General features: G+C 42.3%; 1 protein-coding gene across 4 annotated transcripts in view; it reads left to right on the forward strand.

The window, feature by feature from the left end:
• The first annotated feature begins 2,020 nt into the window (after positions 1–2,020).
• The window catches only part of radil (Ras association and DIL domains), a 30,389-nt gene continuing 13,979 nt past the window's right edge, over positions 2,021–18,430 (forward strand). For 3 of the 4 annotated variants that reach the window (XM_005750199.2, XM_005750201.1, XM_005750200.1), the window contains exons 1-10: positions 2,021–2,492; positions 4,733–4,830; positions 5,841–5,955; positions 7,288–7,807; positions 14,398–14,505; positions 15,040–15,155; positions 15,254–15,442; positions 15,516–16,200; positions 16,703–16,833; positions 17,878–17,915. In XM_005750199.2, coding sequence (XP_005750256.1) covers positions 5,872–5,955; positions 7,288–7,807; positions 14,398–14,505; positions 15,040–15,155; positions 15,254–15,442; positions 15,516–16,200; positions 16,703–16,833; positions 17,878–17,915 — 1,871 coding nt within the window. In that variant the 5' untranslated portion in view covers positions 2,021–2,492; positions 4,733–4,830; positions 5,841–5,871. The remainder of the gene's footprint in view (positions 2,493–4,732; positions 4,831–5,840; positions 5,956–7,287; positions 7,808–14,397; positions 14,506–15,039; positions 15,156–15,253; positions 15,443–15,515; positions 16,201–16,702; positions 16,834–17,877; positions 17,916–18,430) is intronic. The other variant, XM_005750202.1, reaches the window with a different exon arrangement.

Genomic DNA, 18,430 nt, shown 5'->3' on the forward strand with positions numbered 1-18,430 from the left:
GTTTGTACTTCAATAACACTTTAAGCGACGCTGCACAACCCCCTAAATTTGCTGCAAAACTCTGCAAAAGTTTGCATTTGGAGTTAAATCCATCACTGTGATGAGCACTTATGAAATGCTGTTTATTTTCCCGTGCAAGTGTAGTAGGTCATGAGGTAACGCATAAGGTGAGCGTTACCGTTAAATGTTGAGGTCGACACACAAACCTGGATTCAGATCCAAACCGCAGCTCAGTTTTTCCTCTATCGCTCAACGTGTTTTAAGGATAAGCCTCTAACTAGTGGACAAAAACTGACAACCAGCACAAAACTGGACTGAAAACAAGTTATTTTATAATATCACCTTGTTCGTGTAGCCACTGTTGCCTCAAGACATCTAATAATCATTCTTCATTCTATACTGAAGGGTCCAAAAACAACACGATGACACCAAACCTTGAATAAAAGTGATAAAATAGTCTGAGGGTGACACAATACTTTATCATTTTGTACATTTGAGACCCTAGCATGAAGGGGAGTGCGTTTGTCGCACGGTGGATATCTTATTTAAAACTGAAACAGAGTTACTCTGGAGTATTCGTGCTCTCAGTGTTTACTCGAGTCTCTGGGATGAACCAAACAACTGAGAGAGTTTACAGTTTGTCTTGTATCCAAGCCAGGTCTGGCTGCGGTGAGATAAAGTAAAGGATTTGATGTGTGTCTTGTCTTGATTACAGTATGTGTCTCATTCAGACATACACCCCACCTGCCTTTGTAAAGATCTTTATAACAGCGTCCGCGAAGCCTCGTGGACCCTCTGTATATTATTTATAGACGCTCTGTGATTGTGGAGCTGCTGACTCTGTTCTCAGTCCTGCTGGTGTTTCCTTTCTCGTCCTACAGGACTGATTATATTATCTCACCCTTATTCTAGTTTTCATATTGGTTATTGTGTCTGTGGTGCTTTTTGTGCTGTGATAAGCCGATATGATGCCAACAATGCTTTTATCTTTTCTATTTCTCTTGTAATAAAAAAGCTTTTTTCATGCATTTTTATGTCGTTTTTTTATAGTGTTTCACCTTTTTTGTAGCTCATGTAAGAAAAAAAAGTTATTTTCACAAGTAGTTTTGTTACACCAAAAACATATCACAAAATGAGCTCCAGATGTATCTAAACTACATTATAGCGACCAGTCTGTCCTTTGATCTTGTTTCATACCACTTTAATTCAATCAAGACGTCATTCTCAAGGAGACTGAAATAAATTGAGGCAGACTTATTTTATATAATTAGCCTCATATGAGGAGAGGAAATGAGACACCAGAAGAAGGGGGAAAAAAGAAGGTAAACATACAGTCACAATAAAAAACAAAGTACAGAAATTATGAGGTTTTACATGTTGATACATAATAAAAAACAATCTGGTCCGCAGAAGGTCTTAAAACTAGGTAAATCCAATAAGAAAATAAAATATTTACAACACTATGCAGAAGAGTGTGAAAAAGTAAGTGCACCCATACTGCTGCTACATGAATTAAGAGGGTAAGTGGGGGCAGGTGCCGCTAATCAAATGCACCAATAGGCTGAACTCTATTCTGCTCAGTAATAATTTTATCTCTTTATAATCTTATTGGTGTGGTGTGGCCCCCCACAGCAGTCCCAGTTTTCTAATGGGGTAATTTTTAAGCCCACCCCTGTACTTAACTGAACACCAGCAAGTGTGAGCATCTCTATGAAAGTAGGGGTTCTCTTACTCTGCCAGAAAGGACAGACATTAGTGATAATCTTAAGAGGAAAGAACTACTCTGGGAAGTCCATCATTCCACAGCAAGAATTTTGGCTTTTGTGTTTATTTTGTAAATAAATCATGACACTGTGCAGTATCTCATGTTGATGTTCATCTGGGGTTGTATAAGTCATTTTAAGGTAAGGATTTTAGTAAGGATTCGATCATTTCTATTATATATTATATATAGGGTGCAATACTTTCCACGACTGCAGATCTATTATCAAGACGATTACCCTATTTTATTTTTTAAGTGGAATATATAAAACCACGCGTTAAAAGACCACGTTGTTTCCTTCGGATCTACCGTTGTAGTTCGTGCTAGTGCCGCCTCTGTCCGCCAGGGGGAGTCGCCTCTACACGCTCTGGTGCCAGAGCAGGTGTAGCGAGGTGAAGCATCGCGTGTGGCTCGGCTGTTTCCGTCACGGCTCGGCAGTGAACCGCTGTGGCTGTGGGAATGCGGTTGCCGGAGGCTGTGGGCATTGCTGGACACTCGGCGGAGATGTACGCACGGGAGCAGGAGCCCACAGCGGCTGGCTGTCGTCCAAGTTAACGGGCTGTTTTGGGGATGTGGGTGGGACCCCCGGACGGCTGGGTGTCGCTCGGAGCAGGGGAGCTGGGTGTTCCCCCCCCATTTATAGAGCCTGTGATTTTTCTGCACGGTAGGGGAATAAGAGAGACACCAGGAAGGATTCCCCAGCACTATGGAGCCACGCACTGCAGACAGCGTGAGTACAAACGCACAGACACCGGCAGAGCCCCCGGGGGACTGGGCTCGCCTCTGCTGGAACCACTCATCAACTTTTCCGCGACCTATTTTATTGACAGGCAGACGCGTCACTGCTTTCTGCTCCCCGATATGTAAAAAACAGCTTTTCTTTCTCTCTCTCTTTGTTGAGCGTTGCGCGGATGTCCAAACAACATTGAGATAAATTGATAATTAATTGTGTGTAACGACCTCGCGCAGTAACACAGACGCACCTGCTGCCGTCAGAGATCGGCTGCTGTGAGTTTTCCGCGCCGCGCCTGACGGCTCATCAGCGGATTAATTTCTGAGGATCTTCTCCTGCCTTTTGTTGCCACGGCGGTTGCTACTGACGACCAGTGAATCCAAAGTCGTAAACAGACGGACCGGCTGTAAATAACGGGCTGTCACAAGTTTAGTCCTATATTATGATGTAGGCGTGGGCTTTTTCCTTAGCGCACTGCTTAAATCTGACCTTCTGCTGGTAAAGACAAGGACAACCACAAGTCTGTGTGACATGGTTACTAAATGTAACACGACCTCCTGGGTTACTAAACGCAACCCAATTTACCAGTGCGAAAAGGTATCCCCTCCCTCTGTGTGTGTTTCTTTCTGCGTGTAGGATTGAGTTAACTGCAGCCAAGTAGCCAGATTACCATGGATTAGCTGGCATTTAAAATAGTCACGTTATCCCACCAGTCCCTGCACAGTCAGCTACAACAACACCTTTTAGGTTGCCTGCCAAATGTTTCTGCAGTAAAGGAACTTAGGGTTGTAAATGGGATGCAGTTAAAACGGGTTGGATGAGGTTCTGCTTTCACCTGATGCAGCTGATTCCTGATGAGACCCCTCACTACAGGTCTAGCGGTCAAAGGAGTTCATGCAAAGGTACGAATGAAGCTGACCCACCTTAGGGGCATAGATGGGAAACAGACTTTTTAGGATGTAGGGTATTTTAAAAAGATTTGGTTGTTTGGTTGGTTGGTAGGGTAGGGGTCCTGAGGTGAAGGTCCTGAGCCACCGCTCATTTCTTTATATTTGGCTCGGAAAGGTGCAACGATTTACTGAAACGTGTTGAACAAACGTGGAAATACAGTTAGTGAAGCAAAAACACCCAGCTTTAAAGTCAATATTTGGTATGATCACCTTTATTCGTCACACAACCTGAACTCTCTTAGTTAAGCTTTCTTGTCATTTCTTCTTCAGCAATATTTCTCCAGGCTTCCTGAACGACATTCAAAGCTCGTCTTTGGAGGTCGGCTGCTTTTTGTTCTGTTTTCTGTCAAGATGATCCCCGCACTGCTTCAATAATGTTGAGGTCCGAGTTCTGGGGAGGCCAATCCATGACTGAAAGTGTTCCACTGTATGTTTTTCTATCCAAGTATGACTTTACTGCACTGATGGTGTGTTTGGGATCATTGTCATGGTATTACATGATGGATCAAAATCTGATGGTACTTTTCTGTTTTCATAATTGCATCAATTAAGACCACTTTTAAGAAAAACTGCAAAATATAAACAAAAGAGGGTTGGCTCAAGATTTTTGCACAATACTGTATATATACAAATTAAATATAAAAATAAAGAAAATCCATTTGAATAATTTAGCAGTGTTTGTGCGGGTTTTAGGCTTTCAATGTGGTGATTTGCTGCTTTACTCTGTTCTTTGTAAATTAAAAATAAATAAATTAATAAATGTGCTTCCAAGTAGTCAGCCTTAGGTCATTTATGTTCTGTGATTGTTTTATTTAGTTAGTTTATTTAGTTTTATTTAAAAAAAATTAAATGCACAAAAAAGCATTATTCTAATATACTAAAAAAACAAGTAGTTGCAGAGAGAAAACTCTGCGTGCCATATGGGTCTGTTTGCTGTGCACATTATATAATCTACACAAAAATAATCTATTAAGTGTTTATTCGTTTATTTTGTTAAACATAACAACCACTGCAGACACTGCTTGATTTTCAAAAAGGCAGTTTCATTGCAGTATCCAGTGTTCCCCTTCAGCACAGAGCCAGAGTCCTGGTCGGCCTTTTTTTTTTTTTTTTTCAACCAAGCCATAGTCAAGAGTCTGACGTGAAAACAGCTTAGTGCTTTCAATGAAATTATTAAAAAGCTAAAAGCAGACGGTATTAGTTAATCCCAGAGGACGTAGACGGGCTGTTAATGATGAATGGGATCCTTCAGCTTTGACCTGAACATCATCTGTTTTATTTTTCCAGCGTGAAAGGTGACAGTGAAATGAATTGGAGAGCATATGACAATCAGCTGTACACACTGTGCTGCTGCACATAGAGGCAAAAATACTATCTGCATCAAGGTACTCACCACACACACACACACACACACACACAGAGTTTTGAGTTTGTTTTTGTCTTCATGGTCTGTTTACAGTGGATACATTTAGATTTTCTTTATCGTCACCAGCTACAGATATTATGTGTTTGATGTAGTTGTATGTCGAGTGTTATTGCATGTTTTTCTCATATTTGTGTGCATTTAATTTGGAAATTAGGCATGCACTGATCCAGCTATTTCCATTTCAGATATTATATCGTTATCTTCCCTTCTGGTATCTTCGGATACAGTTGCTACAGATACAGATCTAATTTAGTACCAGTGTTAGATTAATAAGCGGTGTTCCTCACTGTGAGGAAGACACCGGGAGCCATTCTTTTAAATGTAGGCAACCTCAAGCTCAAACAGTTTTAAGAAGTTAATAAAATGAAGAATAAAAAAAAGGGTTTTATTATTTGCACTAGTAGCTCAGTGTGAGAGTCTTTACTGTGTACTGGTGTTATTTATGGTTACTCTAGTTTCTGCTTTTCCTGCTCCCAGTCTCACTGTGACTGCATCTCCTTCACAAGTGTGTGTGGAGCTGGTTGGTGTCAGGTGAAGTGGAACAATAGCAATCAAGTTGACAGCAATATGTCATGTTGACTGTAAGTGCAATACAAGTTTCACAGCAAGAGTTAAACTGCACTTAATGAGAGTGAGAAGTTTACTGGGAAATCTTCATGTCTGAGGCTTTTCATAAGTCACATGACCACAGTTTGCTAAAGTCAGAAACTGTAGCAAACATGCAAAGAAAACTTTGAAATGACTTTAAATTGATGCACTACTGCTGACTCGTTCCAGGATAGAATTAAAAAGAATAGACTGGCTCCTTAGAACGGGCCAGTGAACTGATATCTAGTCCAGGTTTTTGAGTCAAGATCGGCTGGATATTCGATCCAAATATCGGATCGGTGCATCCCAACATCAAACATCTAATTCCTGTGCATCAAATTAGGAACAAAGCATCTAAAAGTGTGTGTTCTTACTCACCAGTTGTGGAGTCTGTGAAGCAAACAGCAGCATCATGTTCTACGGTTCTTCTTCTGGGGCGAGTATGTCCCTGCCGTCCAAGAGCCGCTTGAAACGTCAGAGCAGGACCTTCACACAGGTACTCACACACAAACACTCGGCATTTACAAGCACACTCACAGAAGAAAGCTTCAAAACGGAGGTCAAAATAACTGATTAAAACAAGTAAAGTGAAATAATAGTGGTTGCTTATTTGATGTATTGTGAACACTTAGTGTCAGTTTAGCTTATATCCCAGCTGCATTCTCCTCCGATGTGTGAAAACTCTTCATCGGGAATTTCACTTTGCTTAGAGGTCTAAAAAAACACATGTATCAAATATGATTCAGTTGGCTTTAAAAGGTTAAAAAAGAAGGCGGCTGGCCTTCTGTTTATCATGTACACCATCATATTAGGTGAGGTGCTAAAAAAGGCCTGGTTCATTACCATCACTGGAGGTTAAGGCTAAAACCATTGTGAGACCTTGTCGCCAACCCATCATGTGACCTATTGAGGTCACCTGGGATGGTATTTCAAGGCTACATCGCAGGGGGCTGATAGCTGGCGTTTTGGGCCACCACCTCTGCTCAGTGATGGTCGTTCACAGTGGACATAGCTGGACTCCTTTACTCCTCTTTCAAAACCATCTGTCTTTTCGGTCCAAAAGGTGAACAGTGGCATTCTCGAAGAAGTGTCCTCTGTTCTTTAGGTGCAGGTGTACAACTGCACTTTAAGGACAAGTGCAAAGTTTAAGGTTTAAAGGACCTCGGTGGTGAAGTCGCAAACGTGCAAGGGATAAAAATGAAGCTTTGAATGGAGAGCAAAATCTAAGAGCACCATAGATGTTAATGAGAGGACGACCTTGTAGAGGGCAACCCCCAAATCTGTAAATACAGCCTGGTTTTCTCTGCTTCATCAGTCTCTGCTTTGTACTATATAACCGAGAAATGTCTAGAAATTCTGACCAACATGGAAGAAATACACTGCATAAACTTTTAGCACATGTAAAATAAACAACTACAGAGACTTTATGCAGCACAGTTGACTACTTAAATATCTTTATTATTTTGTACTAGGAGATATTTCAGCTCTCCATTAAAAATGGGTGTGCTTTATTTTGTGACTGTGCATGCTGGCTCACTGTCGTGACTTGGCGGGGCGCTTGATGGACCTGAGCCAAAGTCACTGTGTCACCTGTGCTTCTCTTGCTATGACAAGTCACACTGCCTGCCTTAAAAACGTGTGGTGAGCACATCTTCATCCAGTGTGCTGATGAGGATGTTTATTCCTGAGATAACATAAAGCCAAAGTCATACACGTGTGTTTTTTAATAGCTTGGATAAACATGCAGATCCTTTTAAGAAGAAACTGTACATAATGCCTGTCACTGGGTGGCCCTGCAGTACATTCACTGTTTTTGTGTGTTTGCCAGGTCCTGTACCGTACGTTAAGCTACAGAGACCGTGTTCCTACAGACACAGGAACAAACACCCGAGGGGACCGGCGCTCGACCACTGAGCCTCCGGAGCGGCCGGCCGACGACCCGGCTGAACTCTCCACTCAGAGCTCGGCCCCCGGCGTGTTGAAGATTTTCGGAGACGAAATCTGCGCCGGTGCCAACTACAAGAGCGTCCTGGCCACGCCACGCTCCAGCGCGCAGGAACTTGTGAAAGAGGCACTCGAGCGCTACTCGCTCAACAAGGATGCTGCCCACTCTTATGTCCTGTGTGATGTGATCGGACGTTTCGAGGGAGGGGGCGTGATCGGTGGGGGAGAAGGAGGAGGAGGAGGGTGGCGGACTGAATGCTTGCGAGCGCTGGGGGACAATGAAAAGCCGCTGTTGCTCCAAGAGCTGTGGAAACCCCGAGAAGGACACGCACGTAGGTTTGAGCTGCGCAGGAGAGCAGAGGTGGAGGAACTAAACGCTAAGGAGAAGGATACGATCACGGCTGGTGAGGAAACACACAAAGAAAGATGCACAGACACACACACCCACACAGGTAGTCAAGTACACACTCAGCAGCTGGTGTAATTCCCTTCCTTTCTTAACGTGTCAAACTCAGCAGAAAAGCACAGCTCGTTAGCTCCTCTGCAGTGTGTGTGTGTGTGTGTGTGCGCGTTCACGAGTGCAAGCGAGGGAAGATGCAGAATAAAACCTTTTGTCATAGTTATTATCCTGTAGACAAGATATTGTGCCTGCATATGTTTATACGGAGGTGCTGCGAGGAGGAGGTATGTAATTTAGGTTTCTATCAGAGGCACAAACTCCTGTGCTTTTTACACACACACACACAGCGCAGTGTGCAGGTGAGATGCTGGACAGCTGGTCGATTGATTGAGTGAAAGCTGAAGCCTTCAAAACCGGAGGTGTGGATGGGTGTAGGCACTCTGGTGTTTTGTAATGATGACACATTTGTACTACAGTGAAACGGTATCACTTCCTATTAAAGTACCTGCACGATGCTGCGCACACCTGGGCGAGATTCTCTCTGTTCAGTAGATTCAGGAAGCTCAGGTAAACAGCAGTTGTGACTTTATATCTGCAATGCAGCACTATGAACGCTGATCCACACTGAGCTGTGTACCGTTGTTGAAACCATGATGTGACCTTTTATGCGTAATTGGTTTACTGATTGATGAAAAGTTTGCCATTTACACACTCACACGCAGCAACTGTGGGTTTTTTTGGTAGAGATGGAGCGAATATTTTCAGCCTCACTGTCACACATAGCTGCAACACATTTCTCATGAAGCATGCCAGGGTTTACTGGTTGCTATGTCAACTTACGTGCTGGCCAGAGAGTCGCTTAGTAATCTGCATGAGGCTTGTTTATGGAGGGATGTATTACCGAAGATTAAATAACCCATAACATTTTCTAAATGTAGGCTCTCGTGAGGAAAAAAATGGATAGTGGCAAACTATCCAACTCAGAACAACAGTCACCTCGAGGCACTTTATATTGTAAGGTAAAGACCCAGCATTATTAGAAAAGAATATCCCAACAATCACTGTGGGGAAGCACTAGGTGACAGTGGGAAGGAAGAACCCCTTTTAACAGGAAGATATCTGGAGCAGAACCAGGGAGGGACAATCTGCTGTTTCTGGTTGAAGGTGAAGGAAACGAGGAGTGTTTTAGGGTGTTTTCACACCTATAGCTCATTTACTCTGGTCCAAATCAGTTGATGGGTTTGTAAGCTTGTAGCTTGTAGTTTGTTTTCACACACAAAAAAATCCAAGTCAACTCCAAGCAAACCATGTGAAAGTATTCAATCTGCTTATTGGCCATATGGGTCTGGGGTGGAGCAACAAAAGTATATACAAGAAGAATGTCCTATGTTCATTTAGCTACTAATTGTTAGCCGTACAGCCCCTTACACATCTGCAGTACCTTGACATATCCCTACGTACTCCTGGTACTTGGGTTGGGTGGAGGTCTGATCACGTTCACACCATAAACGAACCGCTCTGGAGTCTGTTTAGAACCACACCAAGACCGCCTTCTCCAAAGGGTCTCATGTGGTTGTTTTGATCTGCACCCGAGTGTGATCGCACCAAGAGGGAACATGAAACAGAGTGTTCAGTCTGTCTAATTTAAATTAACTAAACCCTGAAGATGTGAAAACACGCTTAAATTCAGTTCAGGGATCCTAACATTTGCTGTTCCGTCCTGTTCAGGAACTATTTTTGTCATTAATAATTTAAATGTCCAATGTTGGGCATATTTCAGAGCATTTTGGTAGTGCTGGCATCTTTGGTAGTTTAAAAAAACAGATGCGACAAGTATTATGAACAAGATTTACAAAGTAGACTTAATTTTTATTCAGTAAGACTAAAAAGATTGGCACACTATGATAGGATAGGCTCCAGCCCCTACAACCCTAAACTGAATAAGTGGAAGAGAATGGATGGATGCATGTTTTGAACCTGGACATTAAGAGCAAGCAGAGAAACTAACTAGCTTTCTAAAAAACCTATTTGGACACAAAGTTAGCAAACTCATCCTATAATCCAATTTGTCTGGTTAATCTATACAGTAGATAATTTTATGCCCTGGTGACCATTGTTTTATTTAGATAACGATTTAAAATGACTCCCCAAATATGTGCCTAGAGGGAAGACGGCTGCCCAGTGTTGAGACTTACTTCTAGAAAAGGCTTTAAAGGGATTTCAGAATGGCATGTTGTGCCTGTCTCTGGTACTGTTGGATAATTGTTTTGGTTAGTAGAGGGACGGTATTTGTGCAGACAGCAGCATAAAATCTTTAAAGCATAAGGTTGGTGGGAATTTTTTTATTTTAATTCTAAGAATTTTAATTTTAATTAAAAACCTGAGCAAACCTTTCTGAAAGGTTAGTTTATGTGGTTGATGAGAAAAATTATTGTGCTAATAGAAGTAAACTGCAATAGTCACAGACGTATCACGGTGTACGTGGAAGTTAAATACACAGGTTTTGACTACGCTAAAAGTTGTGTCAAAGGGCGTGATTACATCTGTGTACTTGGATAAGGGGACTATAGTCTGTCCCTCACTATATAATTTCTCCATTGTCATAATGTTTTCCACTTTGTTTTGTAGGATTTTAACCAGTGAAAACTCTTTATCCCATCAAATGAAAAGCATTATATGTTCTTAGCCTTAAATGTTCTACCTGTCACGTCACTGAGGTAATCTGCAGACATGACATTTCTCTTCTGCAGCATCATCCACATGAATGGGTTTAAAGCAATGATGGCACTGGTTTAAAGGGGGATTCTTACTGTCAATGTGTTCATATAACCAACAGTGAGGTTGTGGTTGGTGACTGTACTGGCCTCAGTTCATTATATAAAAACAGTAACAGCTGAATGATAATTTTGTAAACAGTTATTTTTCACATCTTTCTTTTCATTGGCTAGTCACAGACATGACTTCTTCTTTGTAACTGTGCTTTTGACATTGAAGCTAATACTTTGAGTATATCGTTTAATAATCTGCCAGTTGAGGACCTGAGGCATTTGTTTCTCAAATTAGACTCTCTCATCTACTTGTCCTTTTGCTCAGTTGTTAACAGGGACCTTCCGGTTCGCTGTCTGTTCTGCTTAGAGCTAATTTGAGCTGTGCTGTCAAATGAGTGTTACAGTTTTTGTAAAAGCAAAACCAAATAACTTTTTGCTGATGCATCAAACACTGAACTAACCACATTTATCGCTCTTTTAATCAGCATGGTTAACATGATCTGTGAGCATTTTAAACTTAAATCTGGTAACACAGCGTGGGGCTGGAAATATAGACTGTACATAGGCTTGGGAAGCCCTATTTTGAATCCTCAGAGTTAGCACGTCATGTTGTTTTGGAGATACAGATATCAGCAAATTAGTGTTAAGCAGCATGATAATAGCATACTAGAAATTAACTCACCAACAGTGGAGCAGAGACTTGATGAGCTCTGGCTCTCATGATGCAGTTGTTGTTTTTTTTGTCTTTCCCATAAAGTTTGAAAAGACAAACACAGCGGAGAGGTCTGATTGGGTCACTGGAATTGGCAGAGGTGATGCTCAGCACACGTAGTTCGGCTACACCTCCTTTTGTTGGCCAATCAAAAATCTGATTAAAAAAAATAAAAAGTTTAATCTCATTAAAGGCATTTCTGATCATTTAACGTTAAAGGTTAAATAAGAACAGCACTATTAGCTTTAAAAATGTTTAGTTAAAAACTCACAGAGCATTTGTAGTTGACCTAAAACATTTCAGCTGTAGTGTTTCCACTATACTGAGTTTTGGGAGGAGCAAATAGTCCACCGCACCTCCCACACCACCACCACTGCCGGACACCACCTTGTCTTTCTGTTTTCCCTGTTTACTCTGTTTTCTCTGGGCAGCAGTCGTGGAAACAGTAGCGTAGAGACTGACGCAAATAAAATTCACTACAGTGTTTGCTGTAAAGGAAGGTTAGATCAGCCAGTGCCACAGTGAGGCGCAGGGATTTTTATTTTGTTTCGGGATAAAGTGAACGCTCTGTGGCAAACACACACATTAGACTTTGTCTTTGGTTAAAATGAACAATTTATTGTTGGATTTGGCATTTTACAGGAGTTGTAAACAAATGAAGTACAAATTATCACCAGGGTTATTCTTTAATTAATTCTTCAGTGTTTTTGAGACATTTTTAGCTCTATATGGAAAAACGCAGCTTAATTCCTCTTTATATAGTGTCTGAGAGCATCTTTATCAACTAACATATTAATGCACATGTTCATTTTCACACTAACCTTTTCTCAGTGGTGCTATAATGCTAACAGAATTCACAGCCCGAAGTCTTTTTTGTCTCTGTCTTTCACTCGTCTCTCTGTGTGTGAGGTGCATGCCCATGTGTGAAACTTCTCACACACACTTTTTGAAAACGAGATTGCACTTTAAAGGTACTCCAGGATTTTCAACGTGTACTTAGCACATCACGGCCAAATTATTTCACTTATCATTAGATGCGTAATAGCTGTAAAACCAGCTATAAATGTGTTACAAAGGTCTCGTGGCCTGGTTCAACTTCCTATGATACGCTACCACACCATCCGCTTCATCCACTGCCTCCACCTATCATTATCTTTCTGATAGATTTTAAGTTTCCAGCAACTCAGTGCATGAGCTTCAGAAACAGTGCTGGTGAATTAGCCGAGCTTTGTGATGAAATATGGTTTACTGAGCTTCTCTTTAACACAGGCTTTGTGTTGGTGTAAGCCACATATGTATAAATAAATGATAAATGAAGATATTTGATCCGGCCGCACAGTTATGAACAAAATGACTGTCACGATTATTTCGATCATTATTGAGATCGTGATTATTTTCCAAGCTTATTTAACATTTCTCCTTTTTATTCAAATAAATTCAGTTTATCTCTTTACACTAAAACCTTAACACTAAATAAAGTCAGCAGGAGCGCTGCTTTCACTTTTACATTGTGCTTCATTCCTATTAATTAAAATAAGGTGTTTATTTACCTGACCTAAGTGCATCTCTGTGAAGCAAAATATAGTTCTTCACTCAGTTCAGGTTAACTGCATGATGGACGTGAATAAAACTTGTAGCAAAGTACTCGACAGGGGTGAGAGCCGTCTGTATTTCACCTGTGATGTTTTGCCACGGTATCTTGTATCTTTTGCGTTCACTACTCTTTGCATATAATTTATTTTCAGTTGCCATCACTGAATAAAATAGAATAGAATTCAACTTTATTGTCATTGCACATGTCACAAGTGCAAGGCAACGAAATGCGGTTTGGATCCATCCAGAAAGTGCTTTAGACATAATATAGATATATTACAAAATACATATTAGCAATAATATAGATATATTACAGAATGGGTCTATTATATGTATGAGGGTACAAAAATATGGGTCTATTATGGGTATGTTACAATGTACGCGATATGAAAGTATGTTATGAATATGCTATAACTATATGTACAGGCTATGAACAGGATATAAATATGAACATTATACAGAAATGTGAACTATAAAAACTATGCAGAAATATGAAATATGAACTATGCAAGTTATAAACAGTTGTAGAATTATAATTATCGTATTGTACAGAATGACTGACTCCCCCTAATTTCTAAGTATTTCCAAACAAGGTGTCTATTTTTTAGGGAGTGCTTGATTTTCTTTTACTTAGCATTTTAATAGGCGGCACATTTTCAGTATCATTCAGTCATGTTCATTTAACTGTGGGAAGTGATCAAGATTAAGATGAGTAATAATATTTCCTGATAATTAGTAATGCACTCATGATGCCTATGCTAGCTAGCCGCTTCGCTCTGTGTGCTTTTTAAAAAACTTTCAATCCACTCATGATGTAAGTAATCATGTCTTGGCTAGAGTTTGTTTCTACCAATGAACAGTTAACAGCAGTTGTTTGCAGGCTGTGAAAACAGGGATGATTATGTTCATGCAGTGAGCAACAAGTTTTCTCTTTATTCCCCACTAAAAATTAAAAGTACCGTATCCAGGGTGCACCTTGCGTCTTGTGCTCTCTAACTGGGATATCCTCCAGCATCTAGTGACCCTGAATTGGCTCATAAGGAAAATGGATGGTTAAACAATATGCTAAAAACTCAAGTGTAACCCTGATGGTGGATGTGGAGGAATTGTTAAACCCCAATTATCATCCATCAGTGGTATACTTGATGCCATTTTTACTGGTTTTCCTCCCCTTCAGAGCCAGCAGCAGGCATCCAATTTGATATCACTGCACAGCATCTAAACAGATCAAATTTAAAGATTGAAACACGCTAAGTTTCTAATGGAAAGTGCAGCTAATTTGTCAGTGATGTGTTAGAGTAAAAAAATCCTGTGCCTCACACCTTTAACTGTGTATCTCTCTCTCTACTAACGGCTGATGTTTCTCACTTAAAGCACAACAGACTCACTTTGCTCCACAGTGCATGTATTGTGTCTTGTGTTGTGCGGATGGCGTGTGTGTTTGGGGGTTGTTTTTTGTCCTTGGTGTGGGGGTGTTTTCTCACCTTACCCCCCTTCCTAACCCCTCCCACCCTGCTGTAGGGCCCAAAACCCCACAATTCCTGGTGGCTCTAATGGGTCGGTCTGGGCTGGGCAAACACAGGAGCTCCCCCCTGCGGTGTGGTCGAGTGGTACAGTCCAGCTCTAAAGGTGGGGACTGGCCTCAGGTAGGGTGGCTGTCAGTCATTGCCATGAAGACCACCTCTACCTGCGTTGTCACCAGTGCCACCCCCATTGCCAGTGATTTTCTCGTGTGTGGGTAAATCTGTGTGAGCCATTGCATGGCCTCAAACGTCCTCAAACTCGAGCCACGACGAGCTCAGTTCACCTTTCATCTGGTTCACTGTTGTCAGCTACATGTGCTGCTCCATCCAGCACCATTAACTTCATCTGACTTTGACTGTCTCACTCCTGCCTGGATTTGTTTTGTTGGTTTTCACTCAGCTCACACATGACGTATGCATTTGTGTTACTGAAGTCTGAGAAAATGCTTCAACCAGACCTACTCAGTTTCCCCATCTGTCAAACATACATGTTAAGAAAGTAGATACCAGGTTTAAGCACACTTTCTCCCTTTTCTCTTCCATTCTTTGCCTCTCCTTGCTCCTCTTTATTATTCTCCACCTGTTCTCCCTCTTGTCCTTCTCTCTCCCTACGTGTTCTCTGGCTTGCTGTTCATCGTAGATATTAATGCCCAGGCTCGTAAGCTCCAGAGGAACAGGGCGAAGGGGACGCTGACCCTGCCCCGATCCAGCAACTCATCCTTCTGTCGCAGCCTCAGCGAGACTAGCCTCAACCAGGTGGGGCCTCCTGCTGAAGATGATTGATTGTTAGTATTTACTGAACTGCTTATGAAGTGCATTCAATCTTAAATGTGTGCATGCACATCCATCTGCAGCTGGGATTGGGAGAGGAGCCCAAGCGTTATTACTCCACCCTGCCAGGACCACTGAGAGGCCGAGAACGCGAGGGGACCTCCAGCAGCCGGAGAAAAGAGGAGAGCAGTCAGGGAGGAGGAGGAGGAGGGGTGAAGCACTCTCTGTACCAGTCCCCTCATCTTCTGCTGCTTCAGGGATTCAATCGGCAGGTGAGGGTACTCACAAAAATCAGACCTCTAGTGTGTCTGATTTTTGTGACCTTTTTTGCTTTCTGTGTTGCAGGACTGCCTGGTGTATCTGCTGAACAGAGAGCAGCACACGGTCGGTCAGGAGACTCCATCAGCTCGTCCCAACATCTGCCTCTTCTCCCCCGACATCCTGCCGCTCCACTGCCGCTTACGCCGAGTCCCCGCGCCCCGTCGCCATGCCAGCAACAACAACAAAGGAGAAGAGCAGGGGGAGAGTCAACGATTCTGCGTTGCAGTCGAGGCCGTGCTCAACGCCACAGTCCTGGTGAACTTTTCCCGCTGCGAGCGCTCCACCACGCTGCGGCACGGTGACCTCCTTTCCTTCGGGGCACATTACATCTTTCTGTACAAGGATCCCACAGGTTCTAAGCCACTACCCGCGCAGACCTTGGCACGCCTTCGCACGCTGGGTCAGCTTTACGATGCAGGGGCGGAGGAGGGAGAGGGCGGGGCTCAGACTTGTAAGATGTGCGGCTCCGTGCTGAAAGAGAGAGCAGCGCAGGTGTCGAGCACCCCGGCGGTCAGACGCGGTTTCAAACCTCACCTGGTGAAACCCCGCAGCGTGGGGACGTCAACAGGAGGGCCAGTTACTGTGTCAGGGGGTGATGGAGGAGGAAGAGGAGCTGGAGGAGGTCAGAAAAGGAGGCTGCAGCTGGAGTTTGACCAGGCTCATGAAGACCAGCTGCTAAACAGGATCGTGTCTCTCATAGAACCTGGAGGTCAGCAGCCTGGCTTACTGTAATATAAAGATTATCAAAGACATCAACTGAACCTTTTTTTTATCTGAGGTCCAGTTAAAATGATTTTCTAGCAAAAGTACCAAACTGTATTTTGTGGTTCTTTATCCACAATATGTTATATGAGACTTTTGCTGCCCAGTGATGGAAAACATTTCAGTTCAAGCTCAAAAATGTGGAGAAACTTAATTTGAATACTAATAAATTCTCAGTAGATGAACTCAGGCAGATTATTACATTACTGCCTTATTTGTGGGAGGACAAGGAGAGTATTTCATCAGCAGTTTTCGTCCTTGTCCTGCTGCGTACAGATCATTAACAGTGTCAATGCAAACATAAAAGTTTAAGACTTGAACAGCAGCTTCTGGTTTTACGATTCCTGACCACGTTACTTTTCATATGCCTTCCAGCTGAAATTAGCTTCATTGAAGCCTCTAAATTATTCAGTGTGTTTTCAATAAGTCGACCTGTGTCCTCTGCTCAGGAGATGACCACAAGCTGACACCTGCCTACCTGCTGTGCATGTGCATACAGCACTCTGCATCGACATTCCCACCTGGAAGTTTCGGAAAACTGCTGCTCAAGATCGTCCGGCGAATCCAGAGCATAGCATGGGTCAGTTTCAGCTTGTTACTGTGTCTGTGTCTCTCTGTGGTCCCTCTGGCCTCGTGTGGAGAGGAACTGGTCAGCCATGTCAGGTCAGGTGAATCGTTAAACAGGCTGCCGTATCACGTTTTATACTGTGTTACACTCCAGCCGTGCACAGTCGTCTGTTTTAACTAAACCCCTGCTATGCTTGTTATTTGGCTTTCACATAAAAAAAACCTAAAGCAGAAGATTTTCACCCCCTGAGCTTTACTTTTGGCAAATACTCATTTTACCCCTCCAGACACTTCTTCGGTAGTTATTCCTAAAGGGATCAAATTTACCTTCATCTCCTCTACACTTGTTTCCCAAACAAGTCCACTTTATCCAGCATTGCATAAAGATTTGATGCCAACTTATCTGATATTTTAATACCTTACTGTGAATATTTTGTGACCTTTTTTTCCTGCACTTTGCAATAAAATTGTCCCACTGCGGTGAGAACAGCTCCCTGATGTGTCTCATCTTATGAGTTTAGTCAGTTAGTTGTTGGGCTAAAGCCACAGTCATTAAAAGAACAGTACTTCAGAGTGAAACAATGTTTCCTGAAGGTTTATGTTATATTGAAAGTGTGAAATTTATAGAGCTGTGGAGTTGCTTCAAGTGAGGTGGCCAACTGCTGCAATTACACACTGGAGGAAGCCCCAAAAATGTATTCAGTTTATGGCTGTTGGTTAAAAGGAAGGTGTGGTTTATTTCTCCCTTTTTTTGTTTAATTAGTTTTGTTTTGTTTTTTTCAATTATAATTAGGGTGATTTTATATTCAGGACAGTGGAGCATGAGGTAATTCTCAACATGTGTCACTATGGGTTTGTAAATGATAGTGGTGCTACTTCTTACTGTAGGTTAGTAAAAGCGTCATGAAGTGTGCTTCTCCTACGCACGCTTTAAAAGTTTAATGAGCCCTTAATTGTTCTGTGTGTGTGTGTGTGTGTGTGTGTGTGTGTGTGTGTGTGTGTGTGTGTGTGTGTGTGTGCGTGCGTGTGCGTGCGTGCGTGCTTGTACGCCCTGCAGGAGAAGACAAAGGAGCTGGCGCAGAAGCAAGCTCAGCAGTAAGTATCAATTTCCAGCTCGTGTTAAAAAATAGGAAGCTGACGGTCTCATGTGCATTTTATTTTGTGTGGCTGCCTTGAGCCCTGACCTTTTATAGAGCATTGTTTTGAACTTACCAGAGACTTGGGACTCACTTATCATTCAAGACCTCCCAGAATATTTTTCTACTATGAATATATATAAACATATCCATCAAACACTCTCTTATGATCAGAAAGTACAGAAAAATTCATCATTGGCAGGGATTACGTTAACAGAGTTCTCTGTCATTAAACCTGCTACAAACTAGTAAGACGTCGACTGCTCGTGTGCGAATAGCACACTTCATAGTCTGGGAGCAATTGGTCGTCCTTTTTCTTGCCTCTCGCACGTTCTAGTCAGGCAGCTCCCTCACCTAAACCACACTGTGTTATTGTGCATAGTGAGAATGCATCTGAAGCAAACTATCTTCTGCTGTGTGCTGAATGTGAAAATGTCCGATTGGTGGCTAAGTCCTGACCCGACTGTCCAGAGG

The sequence above is a fragment of the Pundamilia nyererei genome, unplaced genomic scaffold, assembly GCF_000239375.1.
Source record: "Pundamilia nyererei isolate P.nyererei 1_Seehausen unplaced genomic scaffold, PunNye1.0 scaffold00265, whole genome shotgun sequence".
NCBI lineage: Eukaryota > Metazoa > Chordata > Actinopteri > Cichliformes > Cichlidae > Pundamilia > Pundamilia nyererei.